The following is a 20,881-nucleotide window of genomic DNA, read 5'->3' on the forward strand; positions in this document are numbered from 1 at the left end:
TTTAAAAATCTGTGTGCCTTAATAAAAGTGTAACTGGGAGATAGATTGATTAGGGGGTTTAGAAGTTATCATAGTTATTTTTAGATCTATGTATGTATTTAAAATCACTTCTAGTTTTACAAAAACCTATGAGACTTGCTGGTCTTATTACTACTGAATTCAAGGCACGCATCTCGAAATTTATACAAACTGAAAATTAGTTGTGACAGTTATTTCATGTTCCCCTCTGGGATTTGAACAGCTCGGCATTTACCATCTGCTGTGTCATTACCTCTATCAAATCTCCCCTCAGCCTTCTTTTCTCCAAGGAAAACAGTCCCAACTCACGCAGTTGAGCTCAGCTTTAAATGACACCATGTATGCCCAAATAGATGGTGTTGCCATGGGACCTCCTCCGGGCACAGCTCTTGCTAACATTTTCGTTGGTTTCCATGAGAAACATGTTTTTGATGGAATGATCCCTAACTTCCTATCTCTTGCATATTTCCAATATGGAGATGATATGTTTACTATATTTGAATGCGCAACAGCATGTAAGAATTTTCTTTACAGGTTTTAATAGGCTCCATTCCACACTCAAGTTCACCTTGGAAATAAAACAGTCTAACGAGTTCTATTTCCTCAATGTACGAGCAAAACTCAGAACTTCAGGTGTGATTCAGTGACTGGCCAACAATTGCTGCACAGAATTACACTAACGACCAATTTAAGATTATCAATTGGGTTTGCAATTCCCTGGTTCCCTGGTTCAATCTCCATGGCAATGCCTCGACCAGAGGTGACTTGCCAATTAATCCGCACCCTTCTCTCATGCAGTATAAATTGTTGCTGCTCCCTTTGAAATTTGGTATTCGTGCATCTGTCCTGATGAGTGTAACACAAAAAGCTTTGACAATATGTTTCTTTTTTTCAGCCTAGATACTGATATCAGCAGCCTCTTAAGACTATGATGAATCTCAGAGCTGAGCTCAGCCTTGTTCCACACACTTGCACCTTTGAGTAGGATGGCACCTAGCAGTGTGACCCCTGGACTGCTTTTTTCCCCTCCCTGTTATCATGTCACAGCTGCCACCACAATGAGATTAGCTAATTCAATGCAAAAAGGAAACATGAAATTTTCTAGTCTTTATGGCTTAGGACCACACCAGTGGTCAATTTGCCAATTGGGCTATTAAGGGGACTGAAGGACGTGTTACCCCTGGCAATGACACAAATCCTGCATGTGTTCCCAGATGTTTGACTTGAAAACTCCTCATGGATGTGAGGCTATCCCAGTGTAAACCGACCCATTCACAGACCTTCCTTCGGGTCCACATTACACACAATGTTCTCGAAACCTTTAGCAAATAGACATTCTCAGGTGTACCTCTGTGACAATTGTGGTTTCGAACTGGGAGCGGTCGTATGTCCACCCGTCAGTGCATATCTGCGTGTCGTACTCGGTTGTGTTTCGCCAGGTCGCGTTGGGGTCCAGCAGGTGCCACTGAGGTGAGGAATACACACGGCATTGCTCTGGCTGCTGATTCCGGTCCAGAGGGATGAAAGCGCGGAGAAGCTCCTCTGCCTGCAGCGTGGTTGTAGTGTTGGCGGGACTCGAGCCGTTCACTTCCAAACGGACCTGGCAGTGATGGTCAGGTACAGCAGCCACAAAGTTCTGAAGCATGTTGTGGCAGGACAAAAAAATTGTTGGGGTTACCAGCAACAAAACTTGGATGATTTGGAATTTTCCCATGCCACCAACATCCTCCAAGATGTCACCGAAGCTCATGCCTGCGGCTCAGCGATGAGGACACTGTTAGAGAAGGACTGTTACTAACCGAGAGATTGTGACACTGACGGAGAGTCTGATGCCGAGAGTGTGCCTTGGGCTGAACTGATCATTAATCCATACATTGAGTAATGTTTAATCAGGTGATAACAGAGTTACTTTTTCACACCAACTTGATAAATCTGGTTTAATGAGTTTGGACACTATGAGAGGAAGCCCATGTGGGGGTTTGGGAGAGTCAGTGGTCAATTCAATGGTGTACTTGTCACCAACATTTATAAAGTCTGATCAATCAATTCCCTGAAATAGGCAAAGTACCACCTTCTCAGTGTCCTCACTCACCAATGGCCCCGTCTTTCCAGAAGTATTTCAGGTCAAAACACCTGAAGTAGCTGAAATCAAAGCAGATTGGGGGGGGAGAAAAATGATTGAAGCATCATCTGTTGAAGCTGTTTGCAATTGGATGAAAGGATAGTGAAATTTTTTACCGGCCTCATTCATCCTATAATCTCTAGACTGCTAAAACCCACACTTGGTGTCACTGAGCATTGACTTACCACAGCTTCTCTCTTTCCCATTCTTTCAAAAGCACAAATCTATTGCAATCATGTCCTTGAAAAAGCAAAACTTGTAACTTTATATCACTCATATATTCCATTCTGTCCCTATTAAAACATGAATTCGTTTATTGGATCAGTCAATCATAGATATTTAAAGCACAGGGCGGGGTAATTCAGCCATGTGCGTTCGTACCAGCCGTGAGCAGCTTTCCGGCCTCATTAAACTTTTCAGCTCTGATCTGTAGGTTGTGTCACTTCACATGTGTGTCCCAGTAATGTTTCAAGATGATGCTCCAAGGCAGTGAGCTCCAGACCCTCACACCAACCTCAGTGGAAAATAAAGATCCATTCAACTCCCCTTTAATCCTCCTAACCAATTAATTTAGATCTGTGACCCCTGGTTATTGACCTCTCTGCTAAGAAATAAGCTCCTCAGTTCTGTTGCAGGACCAGGAGTTGAAACGCTGGGACTGGATTTTACACTCCCTTGCCAGCGTGTTTGAAGGCAGGGTGCTGGCTCATTAAATGCAGCGATTGGCCTGCCCACACATCTCCAAACTGTCTCCAATTCTGCAGGGAGTTTGGGAAGCGGGGGTCACATGGTGGAGACCGCTTAGCTAATGGCAACTTAAGGGCCTCACCTGCCTCTGCCACTATCTTACCTGTAGCCCTGGATGGCGGGGGGGATGCAGGCAGATAAGCCTATGCCAAGCACTTAACCCAACTGGCCGCTGCTGGATAAGGGTGGCTGCAGCTTTATAGGGGTGATTTGTGCCCATCGGAGGCAAACCCCACCCCCCCTCCCCCCACCTTTAACTCTCCCGCACCTAGATTCCCAAACCCAGCCCCTCACCTCCCCTCGCTGGGGCCTGCCAGCTAGGATTGGACGTACCTTCAGTCCAGCTTCCCAATAACCTCTCCGCTTCTTCAGGGGCTGGCTGCAGTCCCAGCAGTGACCACTGTTCAAACCTGCCGTTGCTAAGACTACAGAGCTGCCCGCCAATCCAAATGCTCCGCAGCTCTCTCCGCCTCTCCAAGCAGTGGCAGAAATATTGTCCTTAGTCACTTAACGCCCCACCTGGGGCAAAATAGCTGCGGGACAGCTGGCTTATTCATGGGTAGGCTCCCGACTGAGTTTCTCGTCAAGGGGTGTGGGGAATACCGCACCCTGTAAGATCCAACCCGTCAAACACTGCTTCTCTCCACAGATGCTGTCTGACCTTTAGCGATATGCTGTAACTGTACCTCTAAGGGTGCATATCTTAAACTGGTTTCAATCACGACCACCTCAACACAAGATGTGATCTATTAGTCCTGTGGCTCTGTACACAGTCTGTGGCAGCAGCTTGGAGAGGTCAGACATGAATACAGATTCCCAGTTAATACATACCATGTATATAGCCTTATCTTCTAATGAGGAACCCACATCATTGTTTTACCAATCCATGTTGTATGATTGGTGCTTAGGTGGAATAGAACATAACATGGTGGCAGTGTGGTTTTTGAGGATTTGACTGAAGTATACAAGCCGCAACCCTTCCACACGAAGCAGAACAACTTCCTACAAGAGAGGCAAAATTGTGTGTTCCAGTTTCCCACAAATCTTTACATTGACCTGCTGGCTACTGACCCTTCTGCCAATGGAAACAGTTTCACCTTACTCGCATGAACTCAATGGGCAGAATGGCCTCCTCCTGTGCTGTGAATGACACTAAACCCCCCCCCCCCTCATGATTTTGAGCACCTCTATTAAATCTCCCCCTAACCTTCTCTGCTCCAAGGACAGCCCCAGTTTCTACAGTCTCTCCACTTAATTGAACTCCCTCATCCCTGGCAACATTCTGGTGAATCTTCTCTGCACCCGCGCCCTGGCCAATGCATGAGCCAAGAATGTCACAGGACATTCCAGCTGTACTCTCAGCCTCTTGTTTATTCGTTGAGTTAAATGAAAATGGGGACCACAGTTGACATCCTCCTTCCCTACTGTGGTGGATCTGCTGCTCAGCAGAGTCCAAGCTGGATTACTTTCAATTCTCACAATTGACCAGAAACTCACCCTGAAAGGGCCTTTTGTTGATAAGTAGGTGTAGGTCATTTGACCCATTCCATCATTCAATAATATCATGGCTGATCTGATTGTGGCCTTAACTCCACTTTCCCAGCTGACTCCATAACCCATGACTCCCTTGTGGATTAAAAATCTGCCTAACTCAGACTCGTATATATTCAATGACCCAGTCTCCACTGGGATACAGAATTCCAAAAATTAACAACCCTCAGATGAAATTCCTCACATCTGTCTAAGCTGGGAGAACCCTTGTTTTGAAACTGTGCCCCCAGTTCTAGATTTCCCCCACGAGGGGAAACATCCTCTCAGCACCTGCACTGTCAAGCCCCCTCAGAATGTCATGTTTCAGAAGGGTCACCCCTCATTCTTATAAACCCCAAAGAGTATGGCTCCAACCTGCTCAACCTTTCCTTATGAGACAAGTCCCTTCACCCCAGAAATCAGCCGAGTGAACCTTATCCAAACTGCTTCCAATGCGAGTATACCACCAAGCAACATGGCCAACACTGTACACAATAATCTAGATGTGGTCTCACCAACACCCTGTACAGTGATAGTAAGACTTACTCCGTCTCAACATTCCATTTGCCCTGCTGTACCTGCATGCCAACTTTTTTGCGATTCATGTACAAGGACACCCAGATCCCTCTGTACCACAGCAATCTGTGGTCTCTCCCCATTTAAATTATGCTCTACATTTCTATTTTCCTTGCCAAATTGTTATCTGTTTAGTGACTGAGAGAACACTGCTTCCAACGGACATAATTTTTAAACAGGAGTTTCGAGACATTTTCAGACTCAGCAGTTTGGTCCTACAGGATATTCTGGAACAATTAGAGACAATATAAAACTCCAAAAGGGGTACAGGAGTGGAGGGACAGGTGGCAGGACAGGTTAAGAGCGTGTTTAATAAAGTACACTGTTTCTTGGGCTTTATTAATAGGGGCATAAGAGTATAAGAGCAAGGAGCTTATGTGAAACTTGTATATGTCACTAGTTTGGCCTCAGCTAGAGTCTTGTGTCCAGTTCTGGGCACCACATTTTAGGAAGGGCGTGAGGGCATTAGAGAGGGTGCAGAAAAGATTCACGAGAATGGTTCCAGGGATGAAGGTAGATTAGAAGTTGGGACTGCTTTCCTTGAAGAGAAGGCTGAGAGGAGATTTGATTGAGGTATTCAAAATCATGAGTGGTTTAGGGAGAAACTGTTCCCTCTCTAGAGAGGATTGAGAATGAGAGGGCACAGGTCTAAAGTGATTGGCAAGAGAAGCAAAAAGTGATAGGAGTAACAACTTGTTTTTTTACACAGCGAGTGGTTAGGGCCTGGAATGCTCTGCCCGAATGTGTGGTAGAGACAGGTCCAATTGAGGTGTTCAAAAGGGAATTAGACTGCCATCTGATAAGAAACAATGTGCAGGGTTAAGGGGAGAAGCAGGGGAATGGCACTAGGTTGAGTTACTCGGTCGGAGAGCCAGTGGAGACGTGATGGTACAAATGGCCTCCTTCTGCACTGTAACAATTCTGTGATTTCAATGCAAATAAACCTCTCGTTCAACAGGAAAACGTGGTCCGTGGTATCGTTTCCCCTTTTACTGTTTCTAACTGGGGTGCCTGTGTGGTGTTTGAGACTGAACTGGCACGGTGATGGGGCAGCCTCTCCCCACTGTTACTGGAGACACCACTTCCAAATGGGTCACCGAACCTCCCCACTTGTAGGGCTGAGACATTGTAGCCATGAAGAAATGCTTCAATGCAAAGATTTTTAAAATGGTAACTACTCAAGAATCTTCATATTAAGAGTGAAGATAGGATCTATTTAAAATGGTCAGTAAGATGGGAGACAGTGGCGTAACGGTAATGTCACTTGACCAGTGATGCAGAAACACAGATTAATGCTTTAGGGACACGGGTTCAAATCCCCTCCAGTGGCAGATGGTGGAATTTGAATTCAATTAATAAACCTGGAGTTGAAAGCGAGTCTCAGTAACCGTGACCATGAAACTATCGATTGTTGTAAAAACCCATCTGGTTCACTAATGTCCCTTTAGGGAAGGGAATCTGCCTTCCTTACCCGGTCTGGGCCTAGGCGAGGCTCCAGAATTGATTCTCCACTGCCCTCCAATGGCCGAACCAGCCTACTCCGGTCAAGGGCAATTAGGGATGGGCAACTAATGCTGACCTTGCCAGTGACACCCACATTCCAAAGGAGGGGAAAAGGGGGCTTTTGGAGGAAATTTCTTTACACCAAGAAACACGATAGCTTTACAGAGTAATCAAGGCAGGGGCCAGTGCATCTTTCATGGGGAAAACTGACAAATTATTTTGACAGTGAGGCAGCGGAATTAGCTTTACATTGTTCGAGCAAACGGACAACGTGTTCACCAGAATTTTACCAGGGCTTCAGATTAAGGAGGGAAGAAAAAAAAATTAGGAACATCAGGTTAAGGTGCGATCTGATTGAGGGTTTCCCTTAAGTATCTTGAAAGGGATTGACAGAAACCTTGTGGGGGAGCCCAGGACAACGTTAAAATCCGAGCGGGCCACGAGGGAGAGGGGGTAGAAAACACGGCTTCACAACGGATGGCAGGAGTGTGGAGCTCTCTTCCACAAAAATGAATAATCAATCGAAGATCACCAAGACAATTGCTGGTCAAGGATTTTAAGGGATATGAAGCTGGGGTAGATCAGATCAGCCATACTTGAGTGGTGGGAACAGGCTCTAGTGACTGAACAGGCTTTTGCCTGTCCCTTAAGATGGGCTGCATGGCCTCCATCTGTGCTGTGAACTACTATGGCTCCTCAAAGCATAGGAACTGATGGAAGTTTAGGACTCTAAAGCACCAGTTTTCAGCTGTCAGCAGCAGGCAGAGGCCACTGGAAGATTAGCCTGTGCTGTTTGGAGTCATTACAACACTGAAGGATGCAACGATACTGAAAAGGAGCTGTTCAGTCCCGATGTCAGGAAGGTACTCCCCAGCGTGACGGATCTTCCAATGAGGACTGCCCATTTAGGTGTGTAGAAGTGTTTTTATAGTTTCAGTCCCTCCTTTCACTATTCTGGGAACATTCTCCTAGTGAGGGCTGTCTCAGGACTCAGAGCTGCCAGTGGCAAACACCCTCCCCCCACCCCACCTGCCAAAGTCAGACGACACAAAACAGAAGCTCACTTTCCAAAACCGAAATCATTCATCACCAATTACCCAACTCTCGTCTCGTGGTTGGGAAGTTCGTGGCTTCAATGGATCGTTGTTGCTGGATTGACCGCTGCTTGCAAAACCCTGCCCCCCCACCCCCCCGCCACCGAAGGTCTGGTTTTGAGCTGGGCTTTACAGGGAACCAGGCCCCAGGCCATCTTGTCTGGAGGTCTATTCGGTATGGGTGGTGGCATTTAAACACCAGAACATTCCAGAAGGAACGGAGCTTCCCCAAGCCTAGCGCCAGGCTTCCCAACGGAACACAGGAATAACCGCCTCCAACCTTCCATTTATTTTGCACCATCCATTCACAAAAAAAGGGTACATTACATCCGTTAAAAAAACTACTTGCAAAAAAATGTTTTTTTTTTGCCTGAACGAGGAGTTGTACAGAAAAAAAAAGATTCACATTAAGGTGTTTGGGATCTGCTGTCAGCTACTGGGGCCCCGAGGCTGAACGAGAGATTCCCCCGCTCGCGTGCCCCGGGCCAACTTGCGTCGGTGTGGAAGCAGCAGGAAAATGCCGGCAGGAACATTTATGTCAACGTAGCAGCAGAAGGAGATCAGAGAGTGGGTTAGTGTTATGGGGTCCATGTCTGTCAATCGGTGGGGGGGGGGGGGGGGAAAGAGAAGAAAACGGCCAACCAGGAGAGGGTCTCACCGAGCTGCAAATCAGCCCTTAAGGCTAACCCCGTTGTGTGCCGCACTCCTGGTAGCTGTGCCTTTTCTGCTTAAACTTGGCGTCGAGGCTGGAAAGCCGCACGGGGGAGGGGAGAAACAAGTCGGTGTGGCGGGGGGGGGGGGGGGGGGGGGGGGGGAGAGAATGTGCCCAGTCAGTCAGGGGCTTTCCCTGTTGCACTGGGTCAGGCTGAGGCGGGGGGGGCGGAGATGACTTTGGGTCACAATGCTCAATGCTACTCCCATCTCCGAATGCCTCGAGCTGCACGAGGATTTGTGCTTTTACGAGGGTACGAAACAGATTCAGTGCAAAACGCACACGGCGAAGCGGAGTTGATAAGAGAGACTGCGTTGTTTGGGGGGGGGGTGTCGGTCGGCCTTCAGAGTGGAAACCGGCTTCTCCCGTGGCTCCCGTTCGGCGCCCAGAATCCCCAGCCTGGAATCTCGGGCACCGACCCGCTGCAGGCTGCCGCGTCCATGCCAAGCGTGAAGCCTCCTCTCTCCTCTCGCCATGCACCACGCACTGCCGTTGGGGGGGGGGTGATTTTTTAAAGCAGAAACCACGGCGGTGGAGATACGCAGCAGCCTCACCAGTTCTAGCACTGCGTTCTGCCCGCCTCTCCTGACGCACAGACTGCCGGGGGGGGGGGGGGGGGGAATGCCCTTCTCGAGCAGGGTTTATTGGGTACATACACCATCTTGGGGGTGTGGTGGTGGGGAGCGTGTGGGGTGGGGTGGGGGGTAGGAGTAACCTGCTCCGAACTCCCACCGTGCCGAACGAGCCGACACAGGACAACGACACGCCAGAGATCACTCGGGAGACGGCGCTGATGCAACCCACCCGATGCCTCCTAGACGGGCTGACCACCCGCTCTCGCTTTCTCTTCTCTCCGCACCCCCCCAACCCCACCCCCCCCCCCTCCCTCCATCCAAAATAAATAACGAAAGAGGGGCAGAGGGGGTACAACTGGAAAACTGTAAACAGGGACTGCGAAAGGAACTGCACGCAACAATCTCCCAGAACGTGACATCTTTTCACGGTAACATCACACCCGCACAAAAGACACAAAACGCCTGGCAGATTGACTCTGTCCTGCTGTGTCTTCCTGTTCCGAGTTGTGGGAGTGGTGTTTGATGGCTGGGGGAAGTGGGGGGGGGGGGGGTGTAGGGTGTGGTTGGCTGGTGGGGGAGGGGGTGTTAGAAAAGACAGGGAGAAAACAGAAAATGGGTCCCTTGGTTTCAGTATGTACACAGTTCACATTCCTCAGGTCCAGTGCGTCTCAGCTGTGCGAGTAATATTGACTGTAGTTCCACGGGTTCTGATATCCATACGATCCGTAAGGCTGCAGAGAGAGAGAGAGAGAGAGAGAAAGACATGGAAAAATCAGTCAGGTGCCTGCCTCGGAACACCCCGACGTCCTCGTGTGGAGGTGCCCTCGCTCGAGCCGGCAGGTTGTGGGATCGAATCCCACTCCAAAGACTCAACTGCAAAAATCACGGTTGGTTGGGGAAATGGGGAAAACCCCCAAGCCTGTGCTCCGTTTAAAAATGGCGGGACCCAGTCAAGCAGGGACACTGACGAGTTGCTGGCGGGGGGGGGGGGGGGGGGGGGGGGGGGGGTGGGGGGGGAGCAGATGGGGATTATTGAGGGCAATGCTACAAGGTGGAGCGAGGAGCGGGGCTGTTCAGTACAAGAGAAAAAGGGCTCGGGGTAGAAACCACGATAAAAGATTTGTCGTCGTCGCACATATCCAAGGGTTTAGGGTGATCATCGAGGGACTTGGTGCGATATTATCGAAGGAGAGCTTTGGGGCCTCTGTAGTTTATGTCCCACAGGCTGCCCAAGGTGTGCCTGCTTGTTGAGCGGATGGATTTAGTGGTTTTGGGGGTGTGGGAGCAGGGAGGGGAAGAGCAATGAGACATACCTGATACCACGCACTGTAGTTGTACGCCGCCTGGCTGCTGGTTACATCTCCGCTCATTAGGGCCGTGGAGTTGGTGGTGGTTGTTGCTGTGCTCGCTATGCTGCCTGTAGAGGAATCATCCACCCTCGCCTTCTTCTCCTCCGGCTCCTCGGTACTGTGAAGCCAACGGTTACAGTTTCAATAAAGGCCCGAGTGTTCTCGTGGAGAAGGTGGGGCCTGTCAATAACAGTGACGGGGATGCATTGTGGGCAGGAAGAATTTGGCCATCTTGTGCCAACCTGGTCCCGCATTCCCTCCCCACCACACCACCACCCCCCCAACCGCCACCAGGCTGTACAATCTTAGACGTTTTCCCCTCCAAACTTGGAAAAGGGGACTTGAGCACAAAATCCAGGCCAGGCACTCTCGTTGGGGGCGCTGCTCCGTCAGCAGCGCCGTCCTTCAGATCAGACATTATACTGAGACCCTGACTGCCCTCTTGGGCAGACATAATTACACTACTGGAAAGAGAGCAGGGGAGTTCGACATTCCAGGAGCAAGAACAGGCATGATGGGCCGAATAGCGTTCATTAACGCTTGCAAGTTCCGATGATTCTCCCTGTTTCCTGACCGACCAATAATTAAGGTTGCAACCAATATTAAAACTGGATTACTCGACCAGTTATCGAATTACAGCCTGTGGGAGCTTGCTGTGCACAACTATGTTTCGTACATTTTCTTTTTATTCATTCATTCATTCACGGGACGTGGGCTTCGCTGGCTGGGCCCAGCATTTATTTCCCATCCCTAGTTACCCTCGAGAAGGTGGTGGCGAACGGTTTATTACAACTGAGTGTCTCGCTCGGCCATTTCAGAGGGGCATTTAAGAGTCAACTGCATTGCTGTGGGTCTGGAGTCACGTGTAGGCCCAGACCGGGTAAGGACGGCAGATTTCCTTCCCTAAAAGGGACATTAGTGAAGAAACAATCGACAACGATTTCATGGTCATCATTAGACTTTTAATTCCAGGTATTTACTGAATTCAAATTTCACTATCGGCCGTGGTGGGATTCGAACCCGGGTCCCTGGATTACTAGCCTGGAAAGTCCTGGCTACACACGAGCTTGCAACTTCAAAAAAACGCTCCACTAGCTGCAAAGCATTTGGGGGTACCCAGAGATTGTGATGGGCGCTTGAGAAATGCAAGTCTTCCTTTAAGGAATTGACACCAGTGTATTACACCATTCCCAGTGACACCTGCGGAGATTTACCAGAGATGGAGAATGGCATGTTCACAATCAGGTCTGGGGGAGGGGGATCAAACAGACACTGCCGGTCGCAACCCAACTCCCGCCTAAACCAGGCGATGGGCATCACTGCCTGGGTAGGAATGGTGAAGAAGGCCCTGCACTCTCACGCTCAACTCAAAGTGGCGGGCAGGGAGCACCTTCGCCCAACCCTTTCAAGCCCACAAGTTTCCCCCCCCCCAAATCATGTTGGAAACGGGTGCACAGAGAGGCGAGGCACCGAGAGGAAAGCTTAAAAAAGAAAGCCTAAAGCCGCGGGGTACTCACCCATTCTCAGCCGCTCGCTTCTTACTGGAATTCTGCTTGAGGAGTTTCTGATGTTCATCGTAGGCGTGTAGTAATCTGCAGTGGGTGTGGGGCGGGGGAGGGGGGGTGGGGGTTTGAGGGGGAGAAACATAGGGGACACACATCAGGCACCGGCAACAGGAGACAAGAGCAAGATACATGACTTCAGCTAGCTGAAAGCAGCTAGAAGGGGGCAGAGACGTGCAAAGCTTCAAAAAGAAACAGAGGCCCCAAAACCCTCTTTAAAACGTTTAAATGCCTCCCAAGTTGATGTGTTTTAGGATTCTCAAGTCGTCCCTTTCTGAACTTGGCTGAAGACGGCGAGCTGCTCACGCGCACAGGCCTGGAAAGCCCTGGTTACATCTGAGCCGGCACTGAATTTCAGCCGGGCTGGGTAGTGACGGTGGTACTGGCACAGCCAGGCCACAGGCAGCCGAGGGGTTGCTGTGCCCACCCACATGGACACACTCTCCAGTGCTGGACGACTGTAGGTGCCCCATTACATTAATGAATCCAACTTGAATGTGATGCCCTACATAGCTGACTGGCCTGCTGCATTCAGGGGTTTCATAAGTAGAGCGATACATTTAAGGGTGAGTGCGTACTATTCACCTCAACCGCTCCCTGTGGTGCAAAGTTCCACATTTTCATCAGTCACTGGGTAAAGAAATTTCTCTGGAATTCCTGATTGGGTTTCTTCACTCTACATGTTGGTGGCTTCTAGTTTGGCTCTTCCCCTGAAGCGGAAGTATTCTCTGTGTCTACTCTATCAAAACCTTTCATAATTCTAAACATCTCCATCAGATCAGCCCTCATCCTGATCTTGCGATGTGAAGGGCGACCCAGCTTGTTTTTCCTTTCCCAATAGGTAGGACAACACAGACAGACACCTGCGCACCCACACACCGCACCCCACCCCCCCCAACCCCCAACCCACCCCAGCGCTGTAGACACGGAGATTGACCCTCACGTCTGTACGTTGCAGCCAAAATCCTCCAGGAACTCCACTCTCCGCTGGGAGAAGACGATTTTGGTCTCAAGGGGGAGGGAGCTGATAAGCACCTGCTCGAAGCAGCCTAAGATGTTGGCCTCGTTCACTCGGACATCACCGCTGAACTCCAGCTCCAACAGGTTCAGGTACAGTTTGGTGTTCTCCTGCCAAAGCCAAAGGCGCCCACGTTAGAGGGAGGTAAGTATTGCATCGCGCGTGTATCTGTCAGCCTAAGTAACTAGTGCTCCCCTTCCCTCAAGGCTCTTATCCTCATCGAGATATAGCTCTAGGGTTGTGGGCACCTCACATGACCCTAGGCTGAGAAAGTCTATTCAGTGAAGGGGGTGCAGGCTGATCGCCCACTATTCCTGCTCAGGGGGTTCAAAGTTCTAACCACCCACTGGGTAAAACAAATTTAACTACCAACTACCCACCATCAATTTTTTAGCTGCTAATATTAAACTGATGCCCTCTAGTTAGTAAATCACCAGCCAGCGCAAGTAGTTGTTCTCCAATTTCCTTTGTCAAAATCCCTCATGATTTTGAGGGATGGCACTTAACCTGTCTCAGTGATTAAGAATCAAATTCCTCTAGTGTCCGCCTAGAGAAGCCAACGCGGAGCAGACAGAAATGTGGCAGCCATTTTGCACACAGCAAGCTCCCACAAACAGCATCATGACCATGGCCGAACCATCTGATTTAATGATGTCGGCCGAGAGATCAACACTGGCTCAGGACACCCCAGTTCTTTGAGATAGTGGCCTGAAGATCCTTGATACGCACCCACTGGAGCAGACAAGGTCTCATTCGCCTTTGAATTCAGCATCCGACCCAGCAGAACCCTGGCACTCCCAGACACAGACACACACGTAAGCACCCCCTACCCACCTCCCCACCTCACCTTGTCCCTCTCGACAGCCTCCAGCAGCACCTTCCTGGCCTTCACCAGACTCTTCTGCACCTTCAGGAGCTGCCTCGCCAGCTTGATGGAGAAGAAGGAGGCCAGGGCCGTGTCCCTGTGCTGCTCGATGGCCTCCCGCAGGAGCTCCTCCGCCTGGTCCAGGTGCCCACAGCGACGCTCCAGGCTCACGCGCCGCAGGAGCACCATAGCCAGGCCGGGCACCACCATCTGAAAGGACTTGAGGATACGCCGGGCTTCCTCGAGGTCACCTAGGGGAGTAACATGAGAGCAAACTCACATCAGGCTGCCACAGGTGACAAAGTGCCATTCAGCAGATGTGCTTACGACAATCTATCATACAAAGTTCCGTGAATTTGTGCTTTATAGGCTTCTCGTTTTAAAGCCGTGCTCTGCTTCAGAAACTTACCAACTACTTGTACACAGTGTTTAGCAGGAATTCCATAACCATCTAAAATGGGACTATCCTGTGAAGCCTGAAGTAATAAAGCTCGTTTCCAAAATAAGCCACGTCCCCAACTAAAACTACCGAACAATGGAAGATCATTCAGGACGGCATGAAGGGTTTGGGGGCGGGGGGGGATACGCAGCCTGTGCACAAACCGGTTTTCAGTCAGCCTGTATTTCTGGGGCGCGCTGCCCACACCCCCACCCCACTCCCTGCCAAACCTGCCTGCAGAAAAAACTCCAAATCAATCCCCTTCACCGTTCGACAGTCAGCATCCTCTCCTTGCGTTCCACCACCCCAAAAGACCCAAATGGCTCCAGAACACCACCACTCCCCACAATGGGGGGGTCACTGTACCACCTCCCCACTCTAACTCATTCTGAGCCAGGACCTCAAACACAAGCAAACTCTACACCTCGCCCCGCACCCCCCACCCTTTAGCTTGCTTCACGAACTTGACTTCACTTGACTTCCACTACTCAACTTGGTTATGATCCCTTTCCAAGACTCGCCAGGCGCCCTGGACTACTGTGTTCCTTGGTCATTCAGCTAGATTTCTTAATGCACCCAACGTCCATGGGGCTGCTCGCACTCACTCACCTGGCCCGGTCCTGTTAAAAAGGTCACAGCTCTGAAAGGGTGAAGCCAGTCAAGTTGCAGCTGCCTCTTAAATTGCTTTAGTCAATCAAAATAGGATAAGAAACAGGAGGCGGCCATTGGCCCACTGAGCCTGCTCCCCTGTTTAGTAAGACCGTGGCTGTTCTGACTGTGGCCTCAGTTCCAATTTCCTGCCCATCTTCCACAATCCTCGACTCCCTTGTCAATCAAAAACCTGTCTAACTCAGCCCTGAATCGATTCACCAGCCTCCACTGCTCCCTGGGGAAGAGAATTCCAATGACAAACGATTCTCAGAGAGAAGAAATTCCTCATCTCCACCCTAAATGGGAGAGACCCCTTATTCTGAAGTTGTCCCTTTGTTCTAGATTCCCCCAACAAGAGGGATCATCCTCTCAGCATCAACACCGGTCGAGACCCCTCAAAATCTTGGGCGTTTCAATGAGATCACCCCTTGTTTGTCTAAACTCCAATGGGCACAGGCCCAACCTGCTCAACCTCTCCTCGTAAGACAAACCCCCTTCGTCCCAGGAATCAGCTGAAGGCAGCAAGCGCAACTAACTTGTAAACTTCGGGCTGCACATTAGAGCCTGGATGACAAATTCTCTTAAAAACAAATGGCCTGGAACAAGGGCGACAAAAAACACGCACTGGCCTCGAGAATTTGCTTGGTTCACTGGTCTCAGTTTACAAGGCGGGGTGGGGGTGGGGTTTATTTGCACGGTACACATTCCAGTCCAGCAAACTGTCAATCGTTTGTGGGCTGCTTCGGCACCGACTTTGCACCAGCACAACTGGACCCTGAACTGTGCAACAAATTGAGATGGAACTGCTAAGACGGACGGTGTACTGGAACAGACTTGCAAAACTGTAATTATCATAAAGGGATACAACGTGCTTGCTAGTCTCTCTTTTTTTCTTTTAAAATAAAAAAAAATTGAACTCACACTTTGTGTGTACTGCCAATGCCACAGCACCTGTAACTACTGCTGCTGTCGCTATTTGGGACTGACTGCTGATTTGGCTTTGTTCCCCACCACCCCCTGCTCACCTATTCTATCCAGTTAGCAGGCTGTCCAAAGAGGGTGGGCGGCCTGTACCAATCCCACCTTCACAGCCCCCACCCCTCCCCCCCCAACCCACCAAAATGCTAACACTGAAATTGCAATTACCAAAGCTCACACATGCAGTTCCGGGAATGAGCGCGCACTATTCTACGAGGAGAGACAGAGTAGAATGGGCCTATATATTCCCTGGAGTTTAGACGAGTGAGAGGTTATCTCTTAGGATTCTTCGAGGGACTGAGCGCGCAGTTTGTGAGAAGCTGTCTCCCCCTGGCTAGAGAGTCAAGAACTGGGGGCGGGGGGGTCACAGACTCAGGATAAGGAGTCAGCCATTTTGGACTGAGAGAAGGAGAACTTTCTTCACTCAGAGGGTTGTGAATATTTGGAATTCTCTACGCCAGACAGCTGTGCATGCGCAGTCAGTCATCGAGTACATTCAAGGCCGAGACTGGTGGATTTTTGGTCACTGAGGGATAGGTGAGGGAAAGTGCAGCTGAGGTAGAAAATCAGCCATGGTCTTAATGAATGTTTGAGCAGGCTCAAGGGGCTGAATGGCCTCCTCCAGCTCCCATTACTTATGGTCTTAGAACCATAGAAAAGTTACAGCACAGGAGGCCATTCGGCCTATCTTGTCCATGCCAGCCCAAGGACACCCAGGTGCCCTTTCTAATCCCACCTTCCTGCACCCAGCCCATAGCCCTGCAGCTTACAGCACCTAAGGTGCAGATTCAGGTACTTTTTAAGAGTTGAGTTTCTGCCTCTACCACCAACTTGGGCAGCGAATTCCAGACACCCTCTACCCTTTGCGTAAAAAAGTTCTTCCTCATGTCCCCCCTACACATTCTGCCACTTATCTTGAATCTATGTCCCCTGGTTCTAGAATTCTCCACCAAGGGAAACTATTTTATCCTGTCCACTCCATCTATTCCCCATATAATTTTGTACACCTCAAACAAGTCACCTTTCAGCCTTCTTTGTTCTAAGGAAAATAACCCCAACCTATCCAATCTCTCCTCGTAGCTACTCTTTTCTAACCCTGGCAACATTCTTGTAAACCTCCTCTGCACTCTCTCCAGACCTATTACATCCTTGCTGTAATGTGGTGACCAGAACTGCACACAATACTCCAGTTGTGGTCTCACCAGTGTTTTATACAATTCCCATATTATATCCTTACTTTTATATTCTATACCTCTGCCAATGAAGACAATTAGATCAATTGCAACCCATAATCTGGCAGATGGGACAGTGACTGACAGAACAACATGGTACCCATTTTGTGCGAAGTCACGACCAGGAGTTTCCAATCGAGTTATTCTGACCAGCCGAGAGTTAGGACTCACAGCAGCTGCACTGGGATATGGTTCCACAGCTGTCGTCTACGATCCCCTCCTTTACGCAGGGAATGTACGGGGTCGTTACTCGACTGGGGGAAATGAGTTCATCTGACACCTGCACTTCCCAACGGTGCCCACTGTGGAGTAACTGGGAGTGGCAGCCTAGGACACGACCCTGAAAACTCCTGCAGTGATGTCCTGGAGCTGAGATGACTGACCTCCAACAACCACAACCATCTTCCTTTGTGCTCAGTATGACTCCAACCAAGTGGAGAGTTTTCCCCTGATTCCCATTGACTCGAGTTTTGCTAGGGCTCCTTGATGCCACACTTGGTCAAATGCTGCCTTGATGTCAAGGACAGACACTCTCACTCACCTCGGGAGTTCAGCTCTTTGGTCTATGTTTGAACCAAGGCTGTAATGAGGTCAAGAGTTGAGCGGCCCTGGCAGAACCCAAGCTGGGCGTCAGTGAGCAGGTTATTGCTAAGTGAGTGCTGCTTGATAGCACTGTTGATGACCCCTTCCTTTACTGATGATGGAGAGTAGATGATGGGAAGGTAATTGGCCAGGTTGGATTTGTCCTGCTTTGTGTGTACAGGACATACCTGGGCAATTTTCCACATAGCCAGGTAGATGCTAGTGTTGCAGCTGTGTCGGAACAGCTTGGCTATGGGTGTGACAAGTTCTGGAGCACAAGTCTTCATTACTATTGCCGGAATATTGTCAGGGCCCAGTGCCACATAGACCATAAGACATAGGAGCAGAAATTAGGCCATTCGGCCCATCGAGTCTGCTCCGCCATTCAATCATGGCTGATAAGTTTCTCAACCCTATTCTCCTGCCTTCTCCCCGTAACCTTTGATCCCCATACCAATTAAATTTCTTGATATCACGTGGAGGGAATCGACTTGGCCGAAGACTGGCATCAATGATGCTGGGGACCTCATCGTTCTTTGTGGTAGGTTCATGCAACCGAGTGCCTTGCTAGATCACTACAAGAGGGCAGTTAAGAGCCAACCTTGTTGCTGTGGGACTGGAGTCAGATCGGCAGGTTTCCCTCCCTATAGGATGTTACTGAACTACTTGGGCTTTCACGACAACCCAACATCTCATTAACAGCTGAACTCTTCCCATGAAAGCCAAATATACATCGCTCATCATCGCAGAATTAATAGCCCTGCTCCAAATTCTGTCTCGGATCATCACTATCCCCAAAGCCGATGGCATAGTGGTATTGTCGCTGGATTAGTAACCCAGAGACCCAGGGTAATATTCTGGGGACCAGGGCTCGAATCCTGCCATGTCTCAGTGGATTTTGAATTTAATAATAATCTGGAATTAAAAGATTAATGATGACCATGTAACCATTGTTGATTGTTGCAAAAACCCATCTGGTTCGCTAATGTCCCTTTAGGGAAGGAAATCTGCTGTCCTTACCCGGTCTGGCCTACATGTGACTCCAGGCCCCACAGCCAATGTGGTTGTGGTGTCGACCACAAGGTGGACGTGGAGGAGCCTACTCCAGGATTCCAGTGCTGAGTCGCCACTCGTATTAACATTATTTGGACAAGGTGTTAAACAAGGTTCGTCTTCCTATCCCTGACATTCTGCCAATCATTGGAAATTAATTGTATTTGTGGACAAGGTGCACTTATTGGCCATCAGTGTGTCACCGTCGCAAACAGTTGGAGGACGTCAATGAATAAGTCGGGCTTTTAATGACAATCCGCAGCTTTTGTGGTGCCGGCTCACTAGTTGCCACATTCGTCAAACCCAATTTCACAATCTGCCCCAGTTCTGCACTGTAAAGTCCAGTTTCACAATGACGGCTGTGGCAAAGTCACCTAAAACCCATCCATCTGCTTTGAAATGAGGTTTGTTTCTGAGAGATGCTGCGGTTGTCCCCGAAAAGGCTGCGTAACGCGCTGGGCCGATTTGTGTACAGCTCCGCGGCCACCGGGATTCAAAGGTTCAGACTCTTAACGACCGAATGTTTGGAGGGGGGGGGGGGGGGGCGTGTGCGCGCGTGCAAGCGATCGGGGCTTCCTCACCTTGCTGCTCCTCGAAGGCGGCCCACAGCAAGTGCAGGGTGGGCTTCTTAGGCAGGTGGACCATGCAGGCCCGCTGGAAAACATTACGGACCCCCTCGACACTGTGGTTCTCCAGGTATTTGGCATACTGCAGGCAGAAGGAGGTCAGAAAGGGATGAAGGGAAACAAGATCAACTGGTTCCGACGCGCACGGCGCCGTATTAAAAAATAAAAAGACATCATGGTACAGCTTATTGAGAACTGGAGGGGGCACTCACAGTGATAACACGCTTACACATTTCTTCAGCAATCCCTTAACTTCTTTAGTTTGAAGCAACACGTGCAGATAAAACAGCAATGGAATTAAAAGATTATGTTAGAAGTCAGATCATCAAAGTAAAACGTGAAATTTTTTTTGTTGGAACGCTTGCAAAAAATAATCAACAAACACAAAAATTATAAAGGAAAAAAAGAGAAGCCGCTGATCGGGAACGATCGGCAGGAAAGCTGGGATCTGTATCCCGGGTGCGAGCTTCTGAGAAGAGGGGGTTCACCTTGATCCAGAAGTCCTCGTACAGAGCACAGGCGATCATACAACGCTCGAACAATACCAGAACCCGCTCGTTGGTGCCGCTGGCAATCTCGAAATCCAGGTAGTCCTTCCAGTTTTTCAGCTGCACTCTTTCGAGAGGCTTGACGTGGAAGTACGGCCTCTTAATCTGAGAAGAGGGCGACAGGATAATCATAGCTGATAAAGCGAGTGCAAGTTAGGGTAAAGAAACCGAGATCTCGGAACTCCTCCAACTCTGGACTCTTGCGCTCTCTCTCTCTCCCCCCCACCCCACCCCAAATGTAATCGCTTCACCGCTGGCTGTGCCTTCAGCTGCCTGGGCCCCAAACTCCGGGATTCCCTCCCTAAGCCGCTCTGTCTCTCCCTCCTCTTTTTAAGTTGCTCCTAAAACCTCTCCCCCTTCAGCCAAGCTTTTGGTCACCTGTGCTAGTACCCGCTGTTCTCCTCAGAATAATACCATCCGGTCCTTAACGTCCACTTGAACAGCAGAAAGAGCCTCAGTATGATTCCTCCGACAACACTCCCTCAGTTCTAGCATTAGGGTGGGGTCAGCCTGGAGTATGGGCTCAGTGCTGGAGGCGGTTTAAGATGCAGTTGCATGCCTGTTTCTGGAGGGGTGGGGGGGGGGGGGGGAGGAGGACTGTCTCTCTATGAAAAGACACACGCACAGGATGGGCGAGTCGCTCTTCCTCATCGCTGCCCACTTTGCAAACACAGCACTGCGTCCCCGCTGCTATTACAGCGGCACCCAGTTGCTGGTTAGCAGGTCATACACCAGACAGTGGGGCGCACAGATTCAACCTTACCGCCTCCTCGAAATTCCACCTCTTGCTGACTTCCTCCTCGTTCAGTAGGTACATCTCGTGCCGAGTGGCCACTAGGTGCGCTCGGATCTTCTCCAGCTCCGTGTCAGCCTGGGACAGGGCAGCGTGATAAAGAAACAAACGTCAGCGAGAGGAATCGGCACTCGAAGGTACCGTCTATATAAAACCTGACAAAACTAACCCCCACCACCCACAGGCCCTGCCCTCCTGAATCACATTCACCACAACACGGATTCATGCAACGTTGCAGCCAGTCCAGTTTGCAACGGACGTGAGCTCATGGCACAGAACTCTCCACCCCACCCACGCTCCTCCCAAGG

General features: G+C 49.8%; 2 protein-coding genes across 3 annotated transcripts in view; both read right to left on the reverse strand.

Moving 5' to 3' along the window:
* Positions 1-1,768, reverse strand: part of LOC121273003 (solute carrier family 22 member 6-A-like) — a 36,848-nt gene extending 35,080 nt beyond the window's left edge. The window contains exon 1 of the mRNA XM_041179934.1: positions 1,367-1,768. Coding sequence (XP_041035868.1) covers positions 1,367-1,768 — 402 coding nt within the window. The remainder of the gene's footprint in view (positions 1-1,366) is intronic.
* Positions 1,769-8,402: 6,634 nt separating this feature from the next.
* LOC121272981 (pre-mRNA-processing factor 39-like) overlaps positions 8,403-20,881 on the reverse strand; it is a 29,032-nt gene continuing 16,553 nt past the window's right edge. The window contains exons 7-14 of one of the 2 annotated variants that reach the window (XM_041179901.1): positions 20,544-20,651; positions 19,721-19,885; positions 19,188-19,314; positions 13,654-13,922; positions 12,732-12,916; positions 11,744-11,818; positions 10,191-10,344; positions 8,403-9,608 (exon numbers count right to left, since the gene is read on the reverse strand). In XM_041179901.1, coding sequence (XP_041035835.1) covers positions 9,546-9,608; positions 10,191-10,344; positions 11,744-11,818; positions 12,732-12,916; positions 13,654-13,922; positions 19,188-19,314; positions 19,721-19,885; positions 20,544-20,651 — 1,146 coding nt within the window. In that variant the 3' untranslated portion in view covers positions 8,403-9,545. Of the gene's footprint in view, positions 9,609-10,190; positions 10,345-11,743; positions 11,819-12,731; positions 12,917-13,653; positions 13,923-19,187; positions 19,315-19,720; positions 19,886-20,543; positions 20,652-20,881 lie in introns of those variants that run through there. The other variant, XR_005941937.1, reaches the window with a different exon arrangement.

Source organism: Carcharodon carcharias, chromosome 37 (assembly GCF_017639515.1).
Source record: "Carcharodon carcharias isolate sCarCar2 chromosome 37, sCarCar2.pri, whole genome shotgun sequence".
Taxonomy (NCBI): Eukaryota; Metazoa; Chordata; class Chondrichthyes; order Lamniformes; family Lamnidae; genus Carcharodon; species Carcharodon carcharias.